This window comes from Suillus plorans (genome assembly GCF_016647745.1).
Source record: "Suillus plorans strain S12 chromosome Unknown HD556scaffold_2, whole genome shotgun sequence".
Classification (NCBI taxonomy): Eukaryota; Fungi; Basidiomycota; class Agaricomycetes; order Boletales; family Suillaceae; genus Suillus; species Suillus plorans.
The window spans coordinates 1,472,987-1,497,603 of NW_024537386.1; the positions used below are offsets into that span (position 1 = coordinate 1,472,987).

Consider the following 24,617-nt stretch of genomic DNA (forward strand, 5'->3'; position numbering starts at 1 on the left):
CTTGCGACACATGTCCCAGCACTCAGTGTCATCTTCCTCCCAGTTCCTGGATCGCGTGCTGCCTGAAGCTCCCGATGACGTGTCTACTCTTTCCCATGTCAAATTCAGAACGACCGTCGATTCAATACTGCTATCGGAGCAAAGAAGGAACTACTAGTTAAGGCAAAGCAAATACTAAGTTGATCATCTGGTAACGTGTCGTGGTCCACTTATAGCTTACTCGATATCTAGAGGATTTTGCCGTATCGAATGGGGACAACAGCATGAAGGTGGAACCACATCTCATTTGAAGCATACTACAAGAGGCCCGATCTCACGGAAAGACTACCGGAGTGCCGCACAACGAGCTCGCTGTCAGTTCCTCGAACACAGACACCAGTACATTCAAAGGAGTCCCAGGGGACGAGGAAGCGGCCCACGGCTGTGTAATGAAAGGCTCGTTTCTTCACTTCGCGGCCCCAAATATCGACTCTACATTCGTCGTGGCCTCTTATTCTCAGGTGTATCATGACCGACCTCGTTTCGCTCGCTCACTGCATTGTTCATGCCCACTCGTCACGTTCATGGTGCTCTCGTCTGTTGTCGTCATGCTCGCTTTGCAATGTTCGTAGCCGAAACATGATGTTCTCGATATACAGTCTCGCACGCCTGGATACTATCAAAACGCATTGTTCTTATACACGGCCTTACCCAGATCATTTTCAGATGTTTGTACACGTATGTGGGTGCATGTAACGTGTTTTGACTGGGATATTAAGTACTTGCTGTCAGCAACGAGGATGACCAGTTTCGGTAACCATCAGTACTCATCAGTGCTCGTTCGTTCGTTCTGCCGACAAGCTGAGACTACCGCCATTCAGAGCTCTTGCTCGTCTGTTTGAAGACGCTGATCTGGGACTTCTATGTGTCGCTCGCTCCCGCCGACCTCCAGTAACGTTGTAGTAACGGATCATTGACTTCTCATGCAAACATCAATAGCCCAATGAAGGCAATGGCGGTGCGGAAGACATGAGGTCCAAAGTGGGGAGAGGGGGGACATTTGCCACCTCAGTGGGTTGAAATATCCTAATTTGCGAGAGAGGAGAGTCACTCATGGGTCGCCATACCCAGGTCGGTTTGGATTCCTATTTGTTGAGAAGTTTTTCTTACCTCCGAGTTGGTGTCCAATTATAAGTACCAGCACACGAGTCGACAGCGAAATTTCGCATTTGGTCTCTGTTTATGTAATTACTAATAAGAATTACTTACATTTGAAAATACTCTACTCCGAGGGTTAGGCCTTAGGCCTTAGGGCTGAGCGCTGAGCGGTCAGCCATCCAGGGTGAGGTTGGAGGCCCGTTAACATCCTGCTCACCTGCTCAAGCGCTCATGGCGAACCTCCGAGGGTTAAACGAGGCTCGTTCGAGGAGTCAGTATTCCATAAACACATAATAATATGACGTAATAGCATTCAAGTTGAGGCAATTTTGCTGACTTTATTTTCTGAAAACTCCCCAGAATCATGACAAGTGTCAACCAACCAGAGCTACTGATAATTAGGCTGTTTCACCACTATATAATGCCCTCCCAACTCCCATACATCTCTTCCCATCCATTGTATCTCTCATTTCACACTTATGAACACCGTGATGCCGTCTCAGAGTCAGACGCATGACACCACTATCCTCGTATCTAATCTTCACTGCAGCAGGTATACATACACAACGGTCGTGATTTTATTCTACTAATGTTATTATTTTTCCCAGTTGTGTAAGCACAATTAACCAAGTGCTCTTCTCTCTGTCACCCCCTCCAACGAGGGTAGACATATCCATCGTCCACCAGTCAGTGACAGTTTGGCATGCCATTACAATACTCAGACACTCCATACATGCCATCCTCGAAGACGCTGGGTTTGATGTATCCGACCCAGCCTCTGAGCGAAGGCTTTCACGACAAATGAGTTTGAGTACCGCGCTTTCTGGAAAACGTCAAAAGCATATACAACAATGTTCGTCGTGTCAGGGGGTAACCGCTACGGCACTCCAGGACATAGCTCCACCGCCCTTGCGGGGTAATGCCGGCAACCTAACTTCCAACAGTGTTTCTCCGACGCATCGCTCTACGATGGTGGGATCAGAGAAGGACCCAGAATTAAGTCCAAGATCCTTGCATAAAGTTGGCGTTGATGACGTGCCCCATCTCGTCACATTGTCCGTAGGTGGCATGACATGCTCCGCATGTCCAAGTACTATTACCGAAATGGTCTCACAACTCCCTGGGATCTCCGAAATAGTCGTTAGCCTGCTCAATCATTCCGCCACGGTGGTTGTTGCTCGAAGGGACCTTGTTGGTTCTGTGACCGAAACGATCGATGACTGTGGTTACGAAGTCGACGTCGTCAAGGTCAAGCCACTCATCCCATCAACATCAGAAAGTGCAACAGGTCCTCGGACTTTATCCCTTCGTGTTGATGGAATGTACTGCCAGTGCGTCGATTTGCACTGTTGTCATATCCAGTCTTATTGATATCTGTTAATCAGAAACTGTCCAGCAAAGATTATGACTGCCTTACAAAGGCTCCAGCCAGACGTTGCCATTATCAAATCGTTATCAAACCAATTGGACCCCATAATGCAAGTATCATACAAGCCATCACCTCCGGACTTCACCATCCGCTCTATCATCTCGTCTATCGTGTCCGTGGAGCCGACATCATACACTGTATCGATTCATTATCCACCTACGCTCGAAGAGCTCACACGCAGTATGCAGCAGCGCGAGAAACGAGCCTTGCTTCTGCGCCTGTTTTTCACATTTATAATGGCGATACCCACGTTCATCATCGGCGTAGTTTACATGAGTCTCGTTCCAAGTCCCACGAAGCAATACCTAATGGAGCCCATGTGGAACGGAAATGCGTCCCGGATTGAGTGGGCGCTTTTCTTTCTCGCAACCCCAGTATACTTTTATGGTGCCGATTTGTTTCATCGTCGGAGTATCAAAGAAATCAGGTCTTTATGGAGGAAAGGGAGCACGTCTCCCATCATCAAGCGTTTTACTAGATTTGGGAGTATGAGCCTTTTGGTATGTACCGTGTTATCTGCGATGTCATAAGGGGATGACATGTTTGAACAGGTTTCTACCGGAGTATCTGTGGCCTACTTTTCATCAATCGCGCTTCTCATTCTTGCAGCCACACAGCCACCTGCGAGTAGCGGTACAGCACAAGATACCACATATTTCGACGCTGTCGTGTTCTTGACCCTATTTTTACTTCTTGGTGAGTGGGGCCCATGTGTTGCATATCTTGCCTGATATCATATAAATTATCAGGGCGTTACCTCGACGCATATAGTAAAGCGAGGACTGCTGACGCAATCACTGCGCTCAGCTTGCTTCGCCCCTTTGAAGCTCTTCTACTGACCATTGATTCTGCTTCTGCTCCTACTACCCCCGCGATCGTTCCCCGCAATGATCCCGAAAAATGTGACGTGTCATTTGATAACGGCAGCTTTATTGCGTCTCGTGGATTCAGGTTCGAAAGGGTACCTGTTGACCTGTTGGAGGTTGGCGATGTGGTACGTGTGCAAAATGGTGCCACGCCACCATCAGATGGTACAATTGTGTCTGGTGCGGAGACGTCCTTTGACGAAAGCTCTTTGACGGGCGAGGCTAAACTTGTCAAGAAGAATACTGGGGACAAGGTTCTTCTTGGAACAATCAACAAGTCTAGGGCAGTAGACGTTCGAGTGGACGCTATTGGTGGTGTCACAATGTTAGCCGATTGATTTTGATGGTGCAAATATTGTATTGACCTAGTTCTGTAGGCTGGACCAGATTGTGCAGATTGTCCGTGAGGGTCAGACTCGCAGGGCACCCATTGAGCGTATTGTAGACCATATTACAGGCGTTTTTGTCCCAATCATCACTTTACTGGCGATCGTTACTTGGTTGATATGGCTTACCTTGGGTGTTAGCGGTGCTATCCCTAGGAGTTACTTAGATACGAGTCAAGGCGGTTGGAGTGAGTTTCTTCCAGGCGATTCACTGAACTTTGTACTGACATCAGCTCTGTAGTCGTCTGGTCTCTCGAGTTTGCAATTGCAGTATTCGTCGTGGCGTGCCCTTGCGGCATCGGCCTGGCAGCACCTACCGCTCTTCTTGTGGGATCCGGCCTTGCAGCTAAATATGGAATCTTGGCCCGCGGAGGTGGCGAGGCTTTCCAAGACATGGCGCAACTTGATGTCGTTGTGTTCGATAAGACCGGAACACTCACCGAAGGTGGCGAGCCCCGAGTGTCTGATGCCAAGATCCTGCTCTCGTCGGTGCCTGAGAAGACGCTTCTCGGAATCGCCGCGGAGTTGGAATCTGCATCATCTCACCCGCTCGCAAATGCAATTAGGCAGTATGCGGGGGACCATGGTGCCGTGTCTGTTGTTGGCAACGCGTTCGATGAAATTGCTGGTAAAGGCGTCAAAGCGGATTTCGAAGAAATGCGACGCAAGGCGATAGTAGGAAACGAAGCCCTGATGCAAGACCACGATGTCCTGCTCTCTCCAGACGTTCTCCAAGTGCTCGATAGGTGGAAATCTGAGGCGAAGAGTATCGTCCTCCTCGCTGTTACGGTCGCGGACTTTGACAATGAATTCGTCGTTGCAGCTATATTCGCTGTGTCGGATCCCATCAGGAGAGAAGCTACTGGTGTTATACGTCATTTGCAGGAACAGGGCATTGGGACATGGATGCTATCAGGGGACAACGAGACGACGGCAAAAGCAGTTGCAAAATCTGTGGGCATTCCTGAAATGAACGTCATCGCTGGTGTCCTGCCCCAACAAAAAGTCTGGCCTTGATATTCGAATCCCCGTCACGTAATCTGACCTCTCTGGCAGGCTGAAAAGATCGAGTGGCTGCAGCACAATGGCACCAGACGTCCGTCTTCGCGATGGCAGCGTATGTTGCCCAGGTCAACGTCAAATCAACGATGTATTGTCGCAATGGTTGGGGATGGTATCAACGACGCACCCGTGAGTTCTCTCTACAGGGTTTTGTATCGTGTGTTCACTGGTTCAGGCGCTAGCAGTTAGTGACATAGGAATAGCCATCGGATCTGGAAGTGAGTTCTAGCGCTTGTTTAACGGCACACATACTGACATACTTCAGGCGACGTCGCAATATCTAGCGCTTCATTCATTCTTGTATCTTCAAATCTCAAAAGTCTAGTCACTTTGAGCAATCTTTCGATAAAAGTGCTCAATCGCGTTAAAATTAACTTTGTACGCTCTCCAACCCCCCTGCACCCTACTCGTCACTAATATAGTCGGTAGCTATGGGCAATTATGTACAATGTGATTGCAGTCCCCATCGCTGCTGGCGTGGTATATCCTGCTGGACACGTGCGTCTAGCTCCCGTATGGGCATCATTGGCCATGGCATTATCGTGAGTGGCCTGACCATGGGGTACAAACCATGTATTGATCGGTTGCCCTAGCTCTATATCTGTAGTTTGCTCATCGCTTGCACTTAGATTGTACAGGGAGCCGAAGATACAACTTTGAAAAGTTCAAATTCTTTCGGCAACGTTGTAGTCAATCTGTTCTCCTGATCTGTATCATTTATGTCATCACTGTACTCCTAGCATATTTTATGAATGCACTCTCTTACGCCCATGATCACAATCTCTGCGTTGCAAGAACCTCCCTATCCTTCTTCAAACGATAAAATTCTGAAAATGAGAGTCGTATGCCAAGGAACCGGCAATCCAAATCTGGATGCGACTGCAAAGCCTGCACGATAGTTTGCATGCGCTCGCTGAATGCAGTGCTATATTCCCTGAGGAGTTTGCGAATCTGAGAAAGCGACTGGGTGTGAGCGAGTGAGGTGGGTGCAGTGTACACCCCGCGGGCGGCATCCCGCGCTTGGTCTAACCGAGCTGACTCGGCTAGGGTGTAATTATAGAAATTATCCTGTGGTAATTTTTGTTAGGAAGGAAACACGTGAATAAGTGAGGATAAAGAAATGCTTACAATTGCCTCGCGGAACTGAAGGACCGTCGAAAATACCTCCCGAATTTGAGTCAACAAGCTCTCCTGGCATGACGGTAAGCTTGCGACAAACTTACTTGCGAGCCCAACTTACCTCTCTCCCTGCCTTGGAGCTGATCAGCAATACCTTCTTGACCATACAATCAAGATACGATTGATGAGCGTCAATCATAGCGTCAAGATCACCCTCCCGTCTCGCAAAGAATTCCATAAGAGCCTTCCACGAGCACTCGATGACCTCGAGCTGTGTGTAAGCTTGCATCTGACGAATAAAATGTATCATTTCTGAAGTCGTGATCCGGATCTGGTGCCAGTCATACTCCAGTTCTATATTGCGCGTCAGCGCCGCAGCTACGGTCTATGACAGGAAGAAAACATCGCAGCATGATCAACTCACCTTCCAACCGCCCTCTGACTCGTCCAGCACCCGCAACCCTCATCCAGCCACTGCTCAACGCGCCTTCAACGCGCTTCATCGCCCACAGATGTGCAAAGACCCGCTTGTACTTCTCCAGAGACCCGGGGTCTAGGAGGGTATCGAGCGGCGCGTCGACCTTGTATTCGAGCGTGAAGACGTCCCACCCGAGCTCGCCGTGCGTGTATTCCAGCATACGAGCGTCGAGGCGGCGGAGAACATCCGGCGGGTCGTTTTGTGCGCTTGAAGTACGGATGGCTGTCTCGAGTGTTGCTGTGAGGTTGTGTCGGTATAGGGTGTTGGCAGGTCGGGTGAGAGAGGGCCTGTGCGCCCGTTAGCATGAGTGAAATGATAGCACGAATTAGGTACCCAAGCGATTCCATGAGTTGCTCAGCAAAGTCACCGTAGCCAAGGAGAAGGTAGTGCTTGAGCGCGGAGAGGTGATCAAGGAGGCGGAATTTCTCAGTGAAGACTTCAAACAAGCGAGCAGAGGCGGTGTTGTATGCACTGTCGATGCTGCGTTCCAGTCCTGCTATATCGCTGTACTTGAGAACTATGGGAAACATAAGTATCAACATAAAAGTGAGTGGAAGTGCAGAACTCACTTCCGCCCGTATTGCTCATCTTCTCTCTCGTTGCTACCCAATCCGAATCGTGACAACTGTATCTGATAAAATTCAAGCTCTTGCCCGTCGAAAAGATCTTTCTTCCAAAGTTTTCGCCCACAAACATCGGGAGCATCTCTTTTCTAAAGCGGTACTTCGCCTCCCATACACGGAGACCGCCTCCACCGTCGCCTCTGTCTGCGCTAACAGAATCCTCACCGAATGCGTCGATGCCCCCTGCAAGACTTGAGGGATGGAGTCCTTGAAGATGCGCAAGTGATGGGTCGACTGAAACGAAGAATTCAGAGTGGGGATCGTAGAGCTCGCCGGAGAAAAGCCATTTGTGCAGTGTATTGAAGAAGGGAGTGGATACCTGAAATTGAATTAGCATAAAGCAGTCGGCTAACTAACACAAATAAAGATGTTGCACCTCTTCCAAAAGTTGGTCAGTAAATTTTCTGACGAATGGATCTCCGTTGTCGGTGTATGAATGAATGAGGTTAACGAGTGCCCCACCCTGTGCGTCATGTGCACCCTCAACACAGACGCTCATCATGCGCATGCGGAGACGCCATTCTGTTATCCAGACGTCGAGGCGTTTAAGGGTGAGGCCGGTCTCCTCTCCTACAGGATCCGATTGTGCGCCTGGAGCTGAGTTGGATGTGTTGCCCATCTGAGACTCTAGAACGGCGATGAGTCGGTAGTATTCGGTAAGCAGCGTCTGGAGGTGATGGCAAAGGCTTTGCTCGATCATGCCGACGGATGGCCGATCTTGTGTGTTGACGAACCCAGCTATGCGCGCGTACAGATGACCTACCTCGGAAAGGCGATGAACGAGGGATTTAGTTGAGGGAGGGATGATATATTTCTGTGAGTAACATGAGCACGATATGACATTCATTTAAAATTGCTTACAGAATCTTCGACAAAAACGAGTTTGGGCTGGGCGCCATTGTCTGAGAGCGACAAGTGTACATATTTTCCAGAAATTCCCTGTAAGAGATATAACGTGTCGCGAAGAAGTAAGTGTTCGGGGAGATGGCGTCGTCCTTCATTAGCACTTGAGCGTTCCGTCCCACAGAGGGTGTCAAGGGAATGCATACCAGTACGGGCGCGATATTCACGCAATATTTCTGCTTTCGAATTGCCTTTTGGCTGTGGTGAGCGCGGAAGATGAGTAGGACTAGTGGTACGAATTGTGGATGGACGAAGCGGGGCCTGGAGAGACGCGAGGAATGGACTTGAGGTTGGCTGGCGTGAGGAGGATGCGAGAGAATAGAGAAAGAGAAGGGCCTCGTGTTTGCGAGAGAGAATAGGCTACACAGAGATAAGACGCGCGACCAACACGATCGGTACACTCACTTGGTCTAGTAATCGCGAGAGGAGATTAGTGAACTTGAGCGATGCATTGCTCGGAGATTCAGATTGTAACACTGCAAAAGAATACGGTCACAATTAGGAACACACGATCTTTGGGTGATGCATACAATGCCTTTTTATCTGTGCCGCTAAATGACCAGTGTCATTCTCGTGTGCGGTGCCAATATTACTAGAGAACAGGTAAATAACATTTACCACAAGCTGGACTAGGGCGTTGTTACCTTGCGAGGATATCCTTGCAATGTGCTATTAGTTCTTCTTTGAGACGTGTATTGGACTGAGTCTGGGGAACAAAGGACGTGACAAGGCTTTCGATTGACGCGCTCACATCGCGCATCGCGGTATACAGTCACGTTAGATCACGCGGGTATGTTAATAGTACTAGAAGTACATGGCCAATTGCTTACAAAGCGAGCAACCTGGATTCAACCTTGCACTTTGACGGTTATGTCCCTTGCAGAAGTCAGGTTTCTCTCATCATCGCGTTCGAGCAGTGTGATTGTTAAGGGATATATGATCACGGGCAGTGGGCACTCCTGACAATCACACATTTCCAAACGCACAAGGCTTAGCTTAACCTCAACCAGGGACATACGCAGAAAGTAGCCTCTACGGTACCATGATGTTCTGGTAAAGAATTTTTCGAGGATGCTGGATGCGGACTCGGATTTGTCCTCTGTGTTTCCCTTATTGTGTTGCAGTATACTCCTGCAATTCCTGTACTCTCGCTCTGGTCGTCAACCGTGTCCTTCTAAAACGTGCGCGACAAGATTCCTCTACACCCGGTGAGGTCCTCTTCATGCGGGTCGAGAAATCTGAGTTCCAATTTTTCTTCATCGCATTGCCGCGTGCTGGCCTCATCACAAAGCATACCGTGTGGATTTATTTTGGTGTAGACCAATCGGTCCATTGAATACGCTGATCATGGAGGCCGAATAATTGAAGATTCTGGATCGTTGACACGCGTGCCAGTCCTATCTTTGATAAATCGGCAGTGACACGCAAAGTATGACCTTAATTGCCATGATGCAGACGCCGATCAAGTAGCGGCCAGTTGAACGGCCTGCATTGGATTGACGTATCGGGGGCTATGCAGAGATCGAGGGTGTAAATGGCCAGCACGAGACTTCTAGTGAGTTTCATTATATCACTCGGGTGCTGGTCTGTGTTGGTAATGGTCAATAAAGCGAAGGTTATGAAGGTTCTAGGGGTCGGACTGCGAGCGAATGCACTGATCATCTCCGAAGATAAAAGGATGGTTTGGTTAGTGCCTTACATAACAACCTATCTCGTGTCTGAGTGTACGTATGTAGGAAACTTGTCAATATTAGCCTTCAGGCTATGATGGCCAGGCGTCAGACCAGGGATACAACCTTCAAAGAGCTTCAAGTCGATGCTGATTGCCTGGGCTTCATATTTGGTCCTGAGGTGCCAACAATGCAGCAAAGCAACTGAGGTCGACAAACTAGGCGAAACTGCGGACTTAGTTGGAAGAAATTTTGACTCGTTCGAAGCGCTACGAGATGACACGCGCTGACTGGCGCCGATCATGGAGCGTAATATGGGGCGACTCGAACGATCGTTTGTAAGTAGACGTCCCAAAGTCCTCGGGTGAGATCTTACCCGTCGATAACCAACGGCCTCCAGGAATAAAGCGTAATAGCAATACCTGCCTGGTCAGGATGTCATCTGCTATTTTTAAGGAGTCTGTCCCCTGAATCGTCTTCGGTCGTCTTCCCTGCTTACCAGTGCAACGCTTGTACATGTCGGACTCTCCTCTAGGAACCGTCTCCTCTGCTCATGCACCACGCCAAGATGGCACGAATTATCTTCATCCTCAATTCACATGTAGCAAAGGTGGGGCTGCCGAAGCCTTGGATAAGTCAAATGATGAGGTGCATGATTGGGAACACGACCCAGCGAACCCCAGGAATTGGCCTCTTGCAAAGAAATGGATAACCACTACAGTCGTCAGTTCTTCCATTATCGAACTCAGTTCACTAGGGCTCATGTCGGTGTCGTGTCAGGTCTCGCTGTACACGCTTGTCACACCGTTAGCAAGCGCTATCATGGCACCTGGTTTGCCTGACTTGGCCATAAAATTTGGCATAACCAATCCAACAATCTTAGCGTTGACTCTGAGTATCTTCGTTCTATCGTATGCCATTGGTCTATTATTTGCGGCACCCTTATCAGAAGTATACGGTCGTGTGTGGGTGCGTGGTGCTCTTCCTACATCTGATCGAAGAGACCATTTGCCTAAATGAGTTCAAGGTGCTCCACCTAGGAAACCTCTTCTTTCTCGTGTTCAATCTCGGCTGCGCTTTGTCAGCCAATACCGTGTCCTTGATCGTGTTCCGATTTCTAGGTACGTATGGAACTGTCGGAGCTGCAACTTTTGCTCACTCTCTACAAAGCTGGATTGGTGGGGAGTGCGCCTATAGCATGCGGCTCAGGTGTTATCAGCGATCTCTTTTTGGAGCACGAGCGCGCCTCAGCTATGGCACTATACAGCATTGGACCTATGCTTGGCGGGTCTTTCCCAGTTTTACGGTGTATGACATTGACTGAAATTCACTCATAGGCCCCGCTATTGGTCCTGTTATAGGGGGTTTCATCGCAGAGTCAGTCGGTGTACAGTATGTTTTCTATGTCATCGCTGCGATCTCTGGTGTTGCCGCAATACTTGGCGTCCCTCTTATGAGAGAAACATATGTACCAGTCATCAGGTTTCGTCTTAACGCCATGGCGCTAGATCCCGAAAAGACATCTGTAGGGCATCCTGTCCTGGCCGCACATCATATGGACAAGTGGGTTTACTTATGGGTTAATCTCAAGCGACCGGTCATTCTACTGACCAGGAGTTTCATATGCTTCATCTTGAGCTTGTATATGGCTTTGTAAGTCTAATTTGATGTCGCGCAGCTCGCTGACTCATGTCATCTATTTAGGATGTACGGTCAGTACTACATCAAGTTATATCGGATACGGACTGAGATCGTACGTTAGGTATCTACTTCTTGTTATTTACTACTTTCCCCGGTAAGATCATACCTGGTCAGCATTCAGGCACATTATTGACAATTTTTGCCTAGACCTATTTGCAAACGTGTACCACTTCAGCATTGGAATCGGAGGTCTGACATATATTGGAGTTGGTTTTGGATTCGTAGTTGCTACCGTGTTTGGCGCCAAACTTTCCGACAAGATCTACATATACGTATGTCTTCCTTCTACCCTTGAACGTGTCAGCTCAATTGCTAGCTTCTATATTTAGCTTACTGCAAAAAATGGAGGGAGGGGTCGACCAGAGATGCGTGTGCCTGCTCTGATATTCGGGTCGTTTTTTGTCCCAGTGGGACTGCTGTGAGATTGATCCCTTTGTTCCTGCTCCCAGTCTGACATGTATTAGTTGGTATGGCTGGTCTGCCCAAGCCAAGGCCCACTTTATGATGCCCATCATTGGCACCTCTATCTTTGGATTCGGAATATTGACATGTTTGTGGGTGTGCCTCCGTGGTTTGGCACTGTTCACGTTTGACCCTCTCTAAAGCCTCCCTATTCAACTATATCTCGTGGATACATATACATACGCTGCAAGCGCTACTGCAGCCGCTTCTGTCAGTTTTCCCTACCCTTGACGTCGTTTGCGTTCACTGAATACGTCACATTAGGCCTTCCGTTCACTCCTTGGGTTCGCATTCCCTTTATTTGGACAACAAATGTTTGCGACGCTCGGTTATGGCGGAGGCAATACGCTGCTTGCAGGTTTTGCCATCATCATTGGTATCCCCTTCCCCGTGTGGATATATTTCGCCGGCGAAGGTATCCGAACGAAGAGTTCCTTGGCTCGTTGATTTGTTTGTCCTTTCAACCAAAGTATTTTCATGATCATGGGAGTATGATGATTACGCCAAAAGCCTATAGAGATACGGAAAGGTAGTATTTGTGTATATTATGGGGACCCTAGTAAGCCAGCGTCACGGTGCTCGCACCGAACCATGAAAGATAAATATTCAGGAGGCATGGATTAGCTGGCCTCATCATAAGCCGCGGCGTAGTCGTGTCTAGTACAAAGAATTTAAGAAACAACTTTAAGCGCTCATTACATCAGCCATCCTTTTAGGTCCGACTTCAAGTTGTTCCCGGTATACCTACTAATAGTACTAGTAGGCTGGAGCGGCGTGTTGTACTGACGACTTTGACACGACATGGAAAAACCAAATACGCTAATACCATCGACCACTGATGCTCCGTCATCGCCATCCAAGCAACGAGATGCTTTCGCGTACCAGACGCGTCTGCTCCAGCGCACTGCTTCTCGTTCATCAACAAACTCTCGAAATTCTTCCATCTCATCGCGTCCAACATCCCTCGTGAGCCCAAATACAACTGGTTCTAGTCCGCCTGTGGTTTCTACTACCAGACGATGGACACCTTCACATCGACCGGGTGCCAGTGTTGACACTGTACGCGACAAGTGGGAGGAGCGCGCACGTGCAGAGGCAGTACTCGACGAACGCAGGTCTGCCAGTCCAACAAAGCAAATCGAAACTACACCCAGTCGTTCTAGTCTGGGTCGTAGTGATAGTATCTCCTCGTTCACAGATTCCAGTTTGCAGCGCACTTCAGCTTATCTCAAACGACATACTTTCTCTGCTTCCCTTCCACCACACATAGTAGCAACTCCCTTGTCCCCGAATACTACTGGAATATCTGTCGTGAACCCTGACTCGTCTGCTAACACACTTTCGACCCCGACCCCTCATCGTATATGCCTCCCAACTACAGCATCTCTTCATTCTTCATCATTATCTGATATCAAGGAACTTGCTGATCATGATATACCTGCATACATATCCCTTGATTCCCCCTCCCCACCCACGCGGAGACCAAGTACAATAGACGGCAACACCCCGGATTCTGCTCCCCATGATCTAGTATCACGGATACCCGACCCATTCACATCGACGGTGATCAACACTCCGTCCAGTCTCTCAAAGCCTTTGTTCACACCTGCAACACCTACAACTGTCCCCCGCCGTCCCATGTCGCTGTACGGTTCACATTCTTCATCTTTTCCCTTCCCGGAAAAGGAAACCTTGCACGGTCGCATCTCTGCAAGCCAGGATCTTACCGACCATACCTTGCGACTTCCAAGTCGTGTTTCGCGAGTGTCCGACAATAACCCTTCAGACCTCACATCTAAGTTGAACGACCTTCCCTCCAGGATATCTGCATATACATCCCGACTGGATTCTCGTTCTTCCGATTTTACGTCTCGTTCCGCTGAGAATATCTCACCAGCTGTCCTGCCAATCGTGGACCGCACTTCCCGTGCCCCTGACATTACAACTCGGGTTGCGGAATACACTTCGCGTTTTAACCTCTCTGAACGCCCGTCCCCATCTCCTACGCATACCCCCACGTCCTCGTTCGCATCCACTCAGAATTCCTTCGCATCCACATCTTCTTCAACCCCTCCACATACACCCAGTTCTTCCACCACATCCATTCCGTCAACCTCCTCTTCTGTAATGTCACCGGCCCCTTACCGCTCCTCATACATGTCAAAGAAGTCATCAACATATGGGCAAATTGCTGGACACAAACTAGGACGCCATCTGCCCCGCATCGCGAGCGGGGATGCCGATGAAGACTGGGTTGATGAGCAGAAGCCCAATCCCCCATTACAACCTGAGCAGGCTCCTGTTCCTGTGGATGATTCACAGGTGGTGTTGCGACGAGCACGTCGTAATTCCAGGTATGAACCTCCAGCGTCACCTATTACAGAAGAACTTGTTGCAGGGATGTCAAATACCTCCGATGTTACTGGAATTCCGGGGCGATTGCGTCTTTCGCGGGATCAAACGCCAGCGAGTCCGACTGCACCGACAACCTTCCCTTCCTCTCGCTTGACGAGAGGCCTATGGGCCGATGTACAGAGACATTTACTGCAAGCGTATGAATATCTGTGCCATGTAGGAGAGGCACAGCAGTGGATCGAGGGTTGCCTTGGGGAAGAGCTAGGCTTTGGGGTGGTAGAGATGGAGGAAGGAATGAGGAACGGTGTTGTGCTAGCACGGCTTGTCAGGGTTTTCAAGGGAGAAGGAGGGTTCAGAATTTATGAGGTGCGCTGGCATTCCAAGATCGTGCGATCAAGGTTGAACTCCGATTGTTTACAGGCCCGAAAGTTAAATTTCCGCCACTCGGATAATATCAACCATTTCTTTGTTTTTGTTAGAGAAGTGGGATTGCCCGAGGTATGTCGCCACGCCTCCAGCATCAGATATGACGAGTAACAATTTGCATAAGGGATTCATATTCGAATTGACCGATCTATACGAGAAGAAAAACTTTCCCAAGGTCATTTACTGCATACACGCACTTAGGTGAGCACCTCCCGATCGGCAAACGCTTGAATTTGCTAATATCTCGTAGTCACCTCCTCGCCCGCCGTGGTCTCGCCGAATGTATCGGAGATCTTCTCGGCCAACTTCAATTCTCCGATGACCAGCTGCAGAAGACGCAGAAGGGTCTCACTGACGCAGGTATTCCGATGCCCAACTTCGGCAATGTCGGCAGGGAACTAGCAAAGGAAATAAACGAGGAGCCTGATCCACCACCCCCTGAGCCAGAGGAAAGCGAGGAGGAACGTGCGTCCTACTTTGTTTGCTTTCCCGATATCTATCAATAGGCTGAATTTTATTCATAGGGCGCGATCGTCTGCTCTTGGAGAATGAGGACTCGATACGTTCGGTTCAATGCCTAGCCCGTGGCTTTCTGGTCCGCAAGGCACAGGCGACACAACGCGTCCGTTTGCGTCTAACCGAACGATATGTTCCTCGTCTGCAAGCACATCTCCGTGGTGCTCTCGCCCGACGCACCGTTTCCGTCTCCCGTCAGCAGACGCGCGACATGACGCCCTGGGCTATTCATTTGCAGGCTGCTGTCCGCGGCGTACTTGTCCGTCGGCGCTGGAGAGCATACATCGCTCGCATCAAAGCAGTCTCTCAATACTTAGTCAAGACACAGGCCCAGATTCGTGGCGTCCTCGTACGTCGGCGATTCGAGAAGCTGAAAGCAGCCCTAAGGAGCGCCCGTGCAATCGTGGTGAAGATGCAATCAACTGCACGTGCCAAAATCGTGCAGCGGAACCACAGCGAAGTGGCGAAAACGTTTGCGCGTGCGGAGGTAGTATTGTCTGTGGTGAATGTCCAAGCTGTTGCGCGCAGCTTCCTCCTCCGACGGATGCTTTCGAGAAAGCTCAGAAAACTGGATGCAGAGGAGGAGACTATCGTGGATTTGCAGGCACAGTGCCGCGGTGTTCTTGTGCGAAGACGCATACGGACGCAACTCGCCAAGCTGGATGATGTGTCTGCAACTGTTGTGCGCATACAGGCAGCTGTGCGGACTTATCTTGCACGCAAACGCCTTCTTCAGCTCATCCGAGGTTTGCGGCGCGCGACTCCCATGCTTATCGGTCTGCAAGCGCGTGCACGTGCGAGCCTGGCTAGACAACAGCACCGTAATGTCGCAAAGGCCCTCTGCGAGGTGAAGGTCGTAGCGAGTGTTGGAGGGTTCCAGGCTCTTGCACGAGCTGCGATCATGCGGAACCGCCACCGCGAACAGCAGAAAGAACTAGAGTTTGTTGCTCCAGATGTGAACGGGTTTCAGGCAGTGGCGCGGGGGTACCTCGTCAGGAGGGACTATCATGCGTGGCGAGACTATTTGCGGCGGAGTCAACCTGCAGCGACGATGTTGCAGGCTTTGTTCCGTGGAGTGCTCCAGCGGAAGAAATTCCGTGCGAAGATTCAGTATTATCGCACGAATCTTGATAAGGTTGTCAAGATTCAGTCGCTCTTTAGGGCAAAGGAGACTAGGGAGCAGTACAGGCAACTCACGCTGGGCAAGAACGTCACCGTCGGAACGATCAAGAACTTCGTGCATTTGTTGGACGATTCGGAGTCGGACTTCCAAGATGAGATCAAGGTGGAGCGGCTGAGAAAGCGCGTGGTAGAGGGCATTCGTGAAAACCAAGCTTTAGAGAACGATGTCAGTGATCTCGACGTGAAGATTGCGCTTGTCGTACAGAATGTGAAGTCCTTCGAGGAGCTTATCAAGGCGCGGAAAAAGTACGGTGCAGACAGCGCTGCTGCTCACGCTACTAGGGCGTCCATCCTTGCTGCGCATGGCGACCCCTTTGCTGGACCGAATACTCTTGATCATGCAGCGAAGAAGAAGCTTGAACTGTACCAGCAGCTATTCTATCTCTTGCAGACGAGAGCAGAGTATCTAGGTGGACTCTTCGTTCAGCTTTCTGACGAGACAGCGGAGAAGCACAGGCGGTTGGCAGAGCGGGTCGTGCTCACGTTGTTTGGGTATGGTCAGGACCGAAGGGAGGATTATCTCTTCTTGAAGTTATTCCAGGTGCGCCTCCCGCAGTTTGTGACGTCTGGTTATTATTGATACTGCTTTTAGCTTTCGATCCGCGAGGAAATCCTGGCTGCACCGTCGATTTCGGATGTCGTACGTGGACATCCGATGTATATTAATATAGCGGTGCAGTACGTCCGCCCACGACAGGTCACGTATATCCGTGAAACGCTGCAGGGGATCATCCGTGAGCTCCTAGAGGCTGTCGATCTTGACCTAGAACCTGACCCTACTGTGGTAAGTATTCTTGTGTTTCTTGTATGACGACGTTTCACCTTGTCTAGATCCACCGATCGCGCATAAATGTGGAGGAAATGCGATCTGGAATCGCAAGCACGAAGCCCAAAGATGTTCCATTCTACGAGGCTTTGAAAGATCCTGATACTAGGGCCGAGTACATCAGACGCACGTGTTTATTTCTTCTTGAAGTGTTGGAGCTTATTTTGATATATTTACAGATCTCCAGAAACTTCAGTGGTGGACTGAAGCCTTTGCCGTATCCATATTTGAGTCGACTCGCAGGATGCCCTACAGCGTGCGATTCATGGCGCGCGAAACGTTTCTTCAGTTGAAGGAGAAGTTCCCTGGAGCGCCTGATGAAGTGTATGCAGCCTGCATTGGTAGGCTGGTATATTACCGGTACTTGAACCCCGCCATCTTGTGCGTTTTATCTTCGGTCTCTCGTAACAGGCGCTCATCACCCAGATTTGCAGATCGCCTGAAAACTTTGATATGGTCGCATCGGTAGATATTGCAACCAGGAAGAATCTCGCGCAGATCTCCAAGGTCTTGACGCAGGTTGCGTCAGGCTCTGAGTTCAATGATGATCAGCCTAATTATGTGCCCATTAACGAGTGTGTGCGCACGTTGATCACGCAGATGACCAATTGGCTAGTGCGAAGTGAGTTGTTTTTTTATTATTGTATTGAGCATGTCTGGTATTCATCTCTATTGATAAACAGCAGTCGCGGATGTCCCCGATGCCGAAAGTCACTACCATGCCCATGAGTTCTTGGATGCTACAGTACAACCAAAGCCTATTTACATCTCTCCGAACGAGGTGTACGGTATGCATGTCTTGCTCTCTCAATATCAAGAGAAATTGGTGGGTGCATTCAATCAGGAGGAATTCTTTAAGACTGAAAAATATATTGCAAGTCTCCTGATCGACACGATGCCTTGCGTGTTATTCTGCACGAGCTGGATGGTGTACCTCATCTTGATAACGATGAGCTCAAGGATGCCAGAGATCGTGCGATTACTCTGGAGCTGACGAACAGGTTTGCTCATGTCCGAGGTAAGCTTGGGCTACTCGATATCGGTGACGCTTGTTGACGGGAATGCAGATCCACAAGCTGATGAGAAAACGCTCTGGGTACAAGCAAAGCGCGGTGTGCTTGCGATCTTACGTGTCCAACCTGCGCAAGATCTTGTCGAATCTTTGATGCGTCCTGTGAGCGATGACGATGAGCTTCGCTGGGAGAACATCTTGGCCGAAATGGATAACGAACCAACATCACGACGTATGCCTTCAACTTCCGCAGGCGAGTCCGCCTATAGGCTAGAAGACATTCGATCGTGAGTTGCATCGAGAAGTATGGAAGACAATGCTTAACTAAAAAAATATAAAAGGTTGTCTTTCAAAGAAGTCAAAGCTCATGCTATTTTCTTCCTTCTTGAACTCGAGAAACAGGGGAAGATTACGCGCAACGACGGATTCCAGGGTATTCTGAATGCCATTGCCAGCGATGTCCGCAGCAAGCACCGCAAACGGTTACAGCGTCAACAGGAGATGGATAGCATGGTAGACGCCCTGAAACACCTTTCTGAACGGAAGAAGTATTTCGAAGAGCAGATCGACAGTTATCACAATTACGTTGAAGCTGCGATGGCGACCATGCAGCGAGGCAAAGGGTAAAGATCAATTATGTTTGTGCCCTACATTGCGCTAAACTCTTGAATAGGAAGAAGCGTTTTGTTCTGCCGTTCACAAAGCAGTACTTTCATCTGCGGGACTTGCAGAAGTCGGGGAAGAATCCTCAGTTCGGATCTTTCAAATACAGTGCAAGGGATTTGTATGAGAAGGGTATATTACTCTCCATCGATAAATTCTCTCCCCGTCAGTTTGATAAAATCGACATCACCATTTCTTCCAACAAACCTGGCATCTTCACTATGGAAGTGTTCAATAACACGCTGGGGATCACCAATCGGATAGCTTCTACTGATCTGCGTATGGAAGACTTGTTGCAAGCTCAGTTCGAGAACCAGGCTTCCCTTTCCTTATTCAATGGACTGGCAAAGGTCAACATTAGTTTGTTGCTCTACCAGATCAATAAGAAGTGAGTGCCCTTCCACTTTACATGTCTCTCCGTTCTGACCCTCTTAACTTTCAGATTCTATGTGTAGTCGGTGCTTGCTCTGCAGGACTCATCTTGTATCTACTAATTTTTTTTACCTCCGCATCTTGCATCATATATCTTCGCATCTTTTACCTGTAATCCATCATGCAATTATGTATTTCTTTGCATACGAACTACGATTAACGTATGACCGTATCCCAGGATATCCCATGACCCAATCCATTGCGACTGGGGTACCACGATTGCGACGAAAACGACAGAGCACTGTATACTTGTAGTTGCCAATAGCTTGGCTGCAAACCAGTAGCCACCCAAGCCGAAGTAAATTTAGCTAAAAGCTGAGCCGAGCCGGGGTACCCTGGTTTCATAACGGTACAACCCGTTCACTGACCACTGGTTTTGGCTCGATTTTGGCTGGCGCTGTGGCTCAAACCCAGAATGGACGACTTCGTCGTCGTTTGCGACGACAACAAGACCAACGTGCTATTTCATTATCCAGTGCATCATCTCTTGCACGTCGTCGGCAGAGACTCAAGGTGTTTGTCGAGGTCCCACTTCCCCCACCCTCCTGGAGGTCGAATTTCAATGCAGAACGAGAGCTGTTACCGGGAGGTAGAGAACCTCTCAGGAGAGCCAGGTCTGTTAGACAGGTTTTGCCCTACAAGAAAACCCGGTCTAACAGACCGTGGGAACCTCGAAAAAGTGCTGCCAAGGGTGTATTGACGCTGGTATTAGTACCAATTCCCATCCAGCTTGTGCCACAAACTGCGGATGCATACATATCCTGGTGGGCAGAATTCGCAGGAGCGCCAGCTCGATCGAGAGCTCATGTCGTTGATATTAATCCACCAAGAGGTAGACCAGGCACAATCATCATCGGTGACAAGTACTAGAGACGGCATGGGGTTATTGAATACAATTACCTGAAGTTCTCGGATTTCAAAAGCGGTCACCTCGAATTCCGACTAAAATACAAATACAAATGAACGGGTTGGTTGCATGAAAGACTGGATTGGACTTGTTAAAGCTGTATCTTTGGCTCTCTGTACAGCTTGAGTGCGAGGGAGGAACAAACCACAGATACAGAGCTAGGATAACACATGAGTATAGATCATGCCTAGTCAGGAAGTACATACGATAATGCCATAGCCAACGACGCCCAGACGGGAGCTAAACGCGCGTGTCCGACGGGGTATATGACACCGGCAGCGATGGGGACTGCGATCAAATTATACATAAATGCCCACATCTACAAAATATATTAATGGCGACAGATGATGCAAAGAGAGAGATGAAATGTACAAAGTTAATTTTGACGCGGTTAAACACTTTTCTCGACAGGTCACTCAGTGTGAGCAAAGTTCTGAGGTTAGAGTATAAGAGAATGAATGAAGCACTAGATAATGCAATGTCGCCTGTCATCGAACTTGGTTGGTATGCGCTCTGTTAGCGGTTGGATGAATATTAGAGCTTACTTCCACATCCGATAGCTATTCCTATGTCGCTGACAGCCAGTGCCTAACGTCACAGTCAAGACAAAAAAAACGAAGACGTGCACAGAGAACTCACAGGTGCATCATTGATACCATCCCCAACCATTGCGACGACACAGCGCTCGTTTGACGTTGACCTGCCTAACATACGTCGCCATCTTGAAGAAGGGCGTTTGGCACCATTACGCTGCAGCCACTCGATGTTTTCCGCCTGTGAGATAAATCAGATCATACAATACGGAAAAGAAGATAACGACAGACCTTTTGCTGAGGTAAAACTCCAGCGATGACGTTCATTTCAGGAATGCCCACAGATTTTGCAACTGCTTTTGCCGTCGTCTCGTTGTCCCCTGATAGCATCCATGTCCCAATGCCCTGTTCCTGCAAATGACGTATAACACCAGTAGCTTCTCTCCTGATGGGATCCGACACAGCGAATATAGCTGCAACGACGAATTCATTGTCAAAGTCCGCGACCGTAACAGCGAGGAGGACGATACTCTTCGCCTCAGATTTCCACCTATCGAGCACTTGGAGAACGTCTGGAGAGAGCAGGACATCGTGGTCTTGCATCAGGGCTTCGTTTCCTACTATCGCCTTGCGTCGCATTTCTTCGAAATCCGCTTTGACGCCTTTACCAGCAATTTCATCGAACGCGTTGCCAACAACAGACACGGCACCATGGTCCCCCGCATACTGCCTAATTGCATTTGCGAGCGGGTGAGATGATGCAGATTCTAACTCCGCGGCGATTCCGAGAAGCGTCTTCTCAGGCACCGACGAGAGCAGGATCTTGGCATCAGACACTCGGGGCTCGCCACCTTCGGTGAGTGTTCCGGTTTTATCGAACACAACAACATCAAGTTGCGCCATGCCTTGGAAAGCCTCGCCGCCTCCGCGGGCCAAGATTCCATGTTTAGCTGCAAGGCCAGATCCCACAAGAAGAGCGGTAGGTGCTGCCAGGCCAATGCCGCAAGGGCACGCCACGACGAATACTGCGATTGCAAACTCGAGAGACCAAATGACTACAGAGCCGATGTCAGTACAAAGTTCAGTGAATCGCCTGGAAGAAACTCACTCCAACCGCCTTGACTCGTATCTAAGTAACTCCTAGGGATAGCACCGCTAACACCCAAGGTAAGCCATATCAACCAAGTAACGATCGCCAGTAAAGTGATGATTGGGACAAAAACGCCTGTAATATGGTCTGCAATGCACTCAATGGGTGCCCTACGAGTTTGACCCTCACGGACAATCTGCACAATCTGGTCCAGCCTGTAGAACTCGGTCAGGTAAATAATATCTTTAGAATCGAAGTTGGGTGACTAACAATGTGACACCGTCAACAGCGTCAACTCGAACATCTACAGCCCTGGACTTATTGATTGTTCCAAGAAGAACCTTATCCCCGATGTTCTTCTTAATAAGTCGAGCTTCGCCCGTTAAAAAGCTTTCGTCAAAGGATGTTTCCGGACCAGAGACGATTGTACCGTCTGATGGTGGTGTCGCACCATTTTGTACACGCACTACATCGCCAACCTCCAAGAGGTCTACAAGTACCTTCTCAAATTTGAACCCAGGAGACGCAACAAGGCTATCGTTATCATACACTACGTCGCATTTTTCGGGATCATTGCGGGGAACGACTGTGGGGGCAGTAGAAGCAGAAGCAGAGCAAGGAGACAAGATAAGAGCTCCGGCAGGGCGAAATGACCCGAGTGCAGTAATGGCGTCTGCAGTCCTCGCTTTACTATATGCCTCGAGGTAGCGGCCTAATGATTACAGTAGATAAGGAAGCAAGATAGACAACGCGCGGGTTCCACTCACCAGCAAGTAAGAACATAGTCAGGAACACGACATAGTCGAAATATGTCGTTTCTTGCCCTGTACCATCACCTGAAGGTGGCTGTGTCGCTGCAAGACCTAGAACCACAATCGATGACAAATAGGCCACAGTTACTCCAGTAGAAACCTGTTCATCATGTCATCATCACATAAAAATGCGGGCAACATGGTACATACCAGAAGGTTCATACTGCCAAATCTAGTGAAGCGCTTAATTATGGGGGTCGTGCTCCCTTTCCTCCACAAAGCTTTGATTTCCTTGATACTCCGATGATGAAATGTGCCAGCGCCATAGAAGTATACTGGGGTTGCGAGGAAGAAGAGTGCCCACTCGATTGCAGACGCGTTTCCATTCCACATGGGCTGCATTAGGTATATCTTCGTGGGATTGTCAGCGGGAAGAAGGCTCATGTAAACGACACCAATGATGAACGTAGGTATCGTAATGATGAAGGTGAAAAACAGGCGCTGTAGCAAGACTCGTTGCTCACGTCGCTGCATGCGATGCGTGCATTCTTCGAGAGTAGGTGCACGATGGATCGATACACTGTATGACGTCGGTTCCACGGACACAATAGTGGAGGTGATGGAGCGGATGGTGAAGTCTGGAGGCGATGGCATATACGAGACTTCTATGACGGAATCCAAATGATTTGCTAGTGGTTTGATAATGGTGATGTCGGGCTGGAGCTTTTTTAAGGCGGTCATGATTTTGATTGGACAGTGTCTGGCTTGCGAATATCAGTAACCCCGTATGCGACCACAATAAGATTAACGCACTGGCAGTACATTCCGTCGATACGAAGGGATAATATCCTATGACCTGTTTTTGTCGAATTATTTGTTGATGTCACTGGGATGAGGGGCTCGATCTTGATGACATCGACTTCGAAGCCACAGTCGTCGATCGTTTTGGTCACGGAGCCAACTAGATCCTTTCGAGCAACAATAACTGTGGCAGAGTTGTTCAGAAGGCTAACAACTACTTCGGAGATGCCAGGGAGTTGTGAAACTATTTCGGTGATGGTGCCCGAACATGAGGAGCACGTCATACCACCCACGGACAGGGTGACAAGATGCGCCACGTCATCAACGCCAACCTTGCACAACGGGCTTAGGCTCCGTTCTGAGTCCTCTGGCGTGGAGCAATTCATCGGAGAAATGGTATTACCCTGCAGGACTGGTGAAACGGTGTCATTGAATGAGATGACGGCCGCCTCCTGACACAATAAACAGTGTTGTATATGCTTTTGACGTTTTCCAGAAAGCATGGTGTCCGTCCCCCGTGTTACTTGTGAAAGTGTGTGCTTGGAGGAACTGGAATCTGGGTCATGTACATCAAAACCAGCATCCTCAAGCATGAAATGTATGGTGTGTCTGGATGTCTCGAGGGCATGCTCGACTGTCACTGACTGGTGCACGATGGATACGTCTACCCTTGTTGGAGGGGGAGAAAGAGAGAAGAGCACTTTATTGATTATGCTTTCGCAGCTGAGACAAAATCAACATCAGCAGGATAAAAATCAGGCCATTGTATATACCTGTTGCAGTGAAGATTGGATACAGAGATTGTGGTGATTTGGGTTTCGGACGGTGTGCTCATCGGATAATGCTGCATTTTTCGACTTTGGTACGATTAGATGAAGGGTAGGGAACGGGATACGCCAGATTGGTCGTAGGATCCGTGAGCACATTATATAGTGGAAGCATAGCAAGATAATTTTGGCAGTCGATTCCTGTCACCAGACCATCGTGTCGAGTGACACATGTACCATGTATGCGTCACCCCGCTATCCACAAAATGCCTCACAGCCCGCACAATTGCCTCGTGTGGTTACGTCAGCGGGCGTGGCACTATATTTGAAGTGATCCTGAGTCCGGCCTGAGTCAGTGTTTGAAAAACCGATAGGATCCGGTCAGCGGACAGCTGGATGAAGATTAGTCTAGGATAAATCATTGTAGCAACGGCCTCGTGGGGAATATAATGTAGGACCCCGAGAACACTCACTTCTCGGTGTCTGGTCTGATAAGCAAGTTTATTTCAGCCTCTTTTT

The 24,617-nt window shown here is 49.1% G+C and overlaps 6 protein-coding genes across 6 annotated transcripts; 4 read left to right on the forward strand and 2 right to left on the reverse strand.

Annotated features, from left to right (window-relative positions):
* The first annotated feature begins 1,426 nt into the window (after window positions 1-1,426).
* On the forward strand, window positions 1,427-5,669 carry HD556DRAFT_1282636 (heavy metal translocatin). The gene is made up of 12 exons (XM_041299304.1): window positions 1,427-1,690; window positions 1,746-2,468; window positions 2,523-3,066; window positions 3,118-3,262; window positions 3,316-3,757; window positions 3,810-4,006; window positions 4,060-4,823; window positions 4,875-5,009; window positions 5,056-5,098; window positions 5,146-5,258; window positions 5,310-5,422; window positions 5,474-5,669. The coding sequence occupies exons 1-12, from the start codon at window positions 1,617-1,619 to the stop codon at window positions 5,538-5,540; spliced, it is 3,360 nt and encodes a 1,119-aa protein (XP_041167295.1). The 5' UTR covers window positions 1,427-1,616; the 3' UTR covers window positions 5,541-5,669.
* HD556DRAFT_1225588 (gamma-tubulin complex, component 3) lies at window positions 5,655-8,763 on the reverse strand (the record flags this gene model as incomplete). Its single annotated transcript, XM_041297025.1, has 12 exons — window positions 5,655-5,948; window positions 6,009-6,071; window positions 6,121-6,353; window positions 6,424-6,764; window positions 6,811-6,994; window positions 7,047-7,419; window positions 7,477-7,914; window positions 7,962-8,095; window positions 8,150-8,363; window positions 8,409-8,479; window positions 8,534-8,595; window positions 8,648-8,763. The coding sequence occupies 12 exons, from the start codon at window positions 8,761-8,763 to the stop codon at window positions 5,655-5,657; spliced, it is 2,523 nt and encodes an 840-aa protein (XP_041167296.1).
* Window positions 8,764-9,438: 675 nt separating this feature from the next.
* HD556DRAFT_346055 (uncharacterized protein) lies at window positions 9,439-10,004 on the forward strand. Its single transcript, XM_041310335.1, has 2 exons — window positions 9,439-9,689; window positions 9,740-10,004. Exons 1-2 carry the CDS (start codon window positions 9,538-9,540, stop codon window positions 9,879-9,881), a joined length of 294 nt encoding a protein of 97 aa, XP_041167297.1. The 5' UTR covers window positions 9,439-9,537; the 3' UTR covers window positions 9,882-10,004.
* Window positions 10,005-10,189: 185 nt separating this feature from the next.
* On the forward strand, window positions 10,190-12,283 carry HD556DRAFT_1224957 (multidrug resistance protein 4; the record flags this gene model as incomplete). The annotated part of the gene is made up of 12 exons (XM_041296981.1): window positions 10,190-10,396; window positions 10,454-10,642; window positions 10,701-10,794; window positions 10,844-10,981; window positions 11,011-11,326; window positions 11,378-11,385; window positions 11,436-11,468; window positions 11,522-11,646; window positions 11,704-11,792; window positions 11,839-11,928; window positions 11,980-12,046; window positions 12,101-12,283. 12 exons carry the CDS (start codon window positions 10,190-10,192, stop codon window positions 12,281-12,283), a joined length of 1,539 nt encoding a protein of 512 aa, XP_041167298.1.
* A 257-nt stretch (window positions 12,284-12,540) lies between these two features.
* HD556DRAFT_345268 (ras GTPase-activating protein) lies at window positions 12,541-19,621 on the forward strand. Its single transcript, XM_041310333.1, has 15 exons — window positions 12,541-14,557; window positions 14,612-14,689; window positions 14,742-14,818; window positions 14,868-15,082; window positions 15,142-16,856; window positions 16,908-17,099; window positions 17,147-17,267; window positions 17,321-17,522; window positions 17,576-17,763; window positions 17,825-17,967; window positions 18,021-18,159; window positions 18,209-18,440; window positions 18,495-18,776; window positions 18,827-19,204; window positions 19,259-19,621. Exons 1-15 carry the CDS (start codon window positions 12,638-12,640, stop codon window positions 19,269-19,271), a joined length of 5,895 nt encoding a protein of 1,964 aa, XP_041167299.1. The 5' UTR covers window positions 12,541-12,637; the 3' UTR covers window positions 19,272-19,621.
* Window positions 19,622-20,246: 625 nt separating this feature from the next.
* On the reverse strand, window positions 20,247-24,166 carry HD556DRAFT_1428846 (heavy metal translocatin; the record flags this gene model as incomplete). The annotated part of the gene is made up of 12 exons (XM_041304756.1): window positions 20,247-20,313; window positions 20,362-20,474; window positions 20,528-20,640; window positions 20,701-20,743; window positions 20,795-20,929; window positions 20,980-21,743; window positions 21,797-21,993; window positions 22,049-22,490; window positions 22,546-22,690; window positions 22,741-23,290; window positions 23,344-24,054; window positions 24,105-24,166. 12 exons carry the CDS (start codon window positions 24,164-24,166, stop codon window positions 20,247-20,249), a joined length of 3,342 nt encoding a protein of 1,113 aa, XP_041167300.1.
* Between the last annotated feature and the right edge of the window lie 451 nt (window positions 24,167-24,617).

Bases quoted from the DNA above. Each gene is read 5' to 3' on its own strand.
- HD556DRAFT_1282636 (XM_041299304.1), top strand. From the start codon at position 1,617: ATGAACACCGTGATGCCGTCTCAGAGTCAGACGCATGACACCACTATC. The intron at 3,067-3,117 runs GTATGTACCGTG...ATGTTTGAACAG, and splicing joins TTGGGAGTATGAGCCTTTTG to GTTTCTACCGGAGTATCTGT. The intron at 5,259-5,309 runs GTACGCTCTCCA...TATAGTCGGTAG, and splicing joins ATCGCGTTAAAATTAACTTT to CTATGGGCAATTATGTACAA.
- HD556DRAFT_346055 (XM_041310335.1), top strand. From the start codon at position 9,538: ATGGCCAGCACGAGACTTCTAGTGAGTTTCATTATATCACTCGGGTGC. The intron at 9,690-9,739 runs GTTAGTGCCTTA...GTACGTATGTAG, and splicing joins GAAGATAAAAGGATGGTTTG to GAAACTTGTCAATATTAGCC.
- HD556DRAFT_345268 (XM_041310333.1), top strand. From the start codon at position 12,638: ATGGAAAAACCAAATACGCTAATACCATCGACCACTGATGCTCCGTCA. The intron at 14,819-14,867 runs GTGAGCACCTCC...AATATCTCGTAG, and splicing joins TACTGCATACACGCACTTAG to TCACCTCCTCGCCCGCCGTG. The intron at 18,777-18,826 runs GTAAAGATCAAT...ACTCTTGAATAG, and splicing joins ACCATGCAGCGAGGCAAAGG to GAAGAAGCGTTTTGTTCTGC.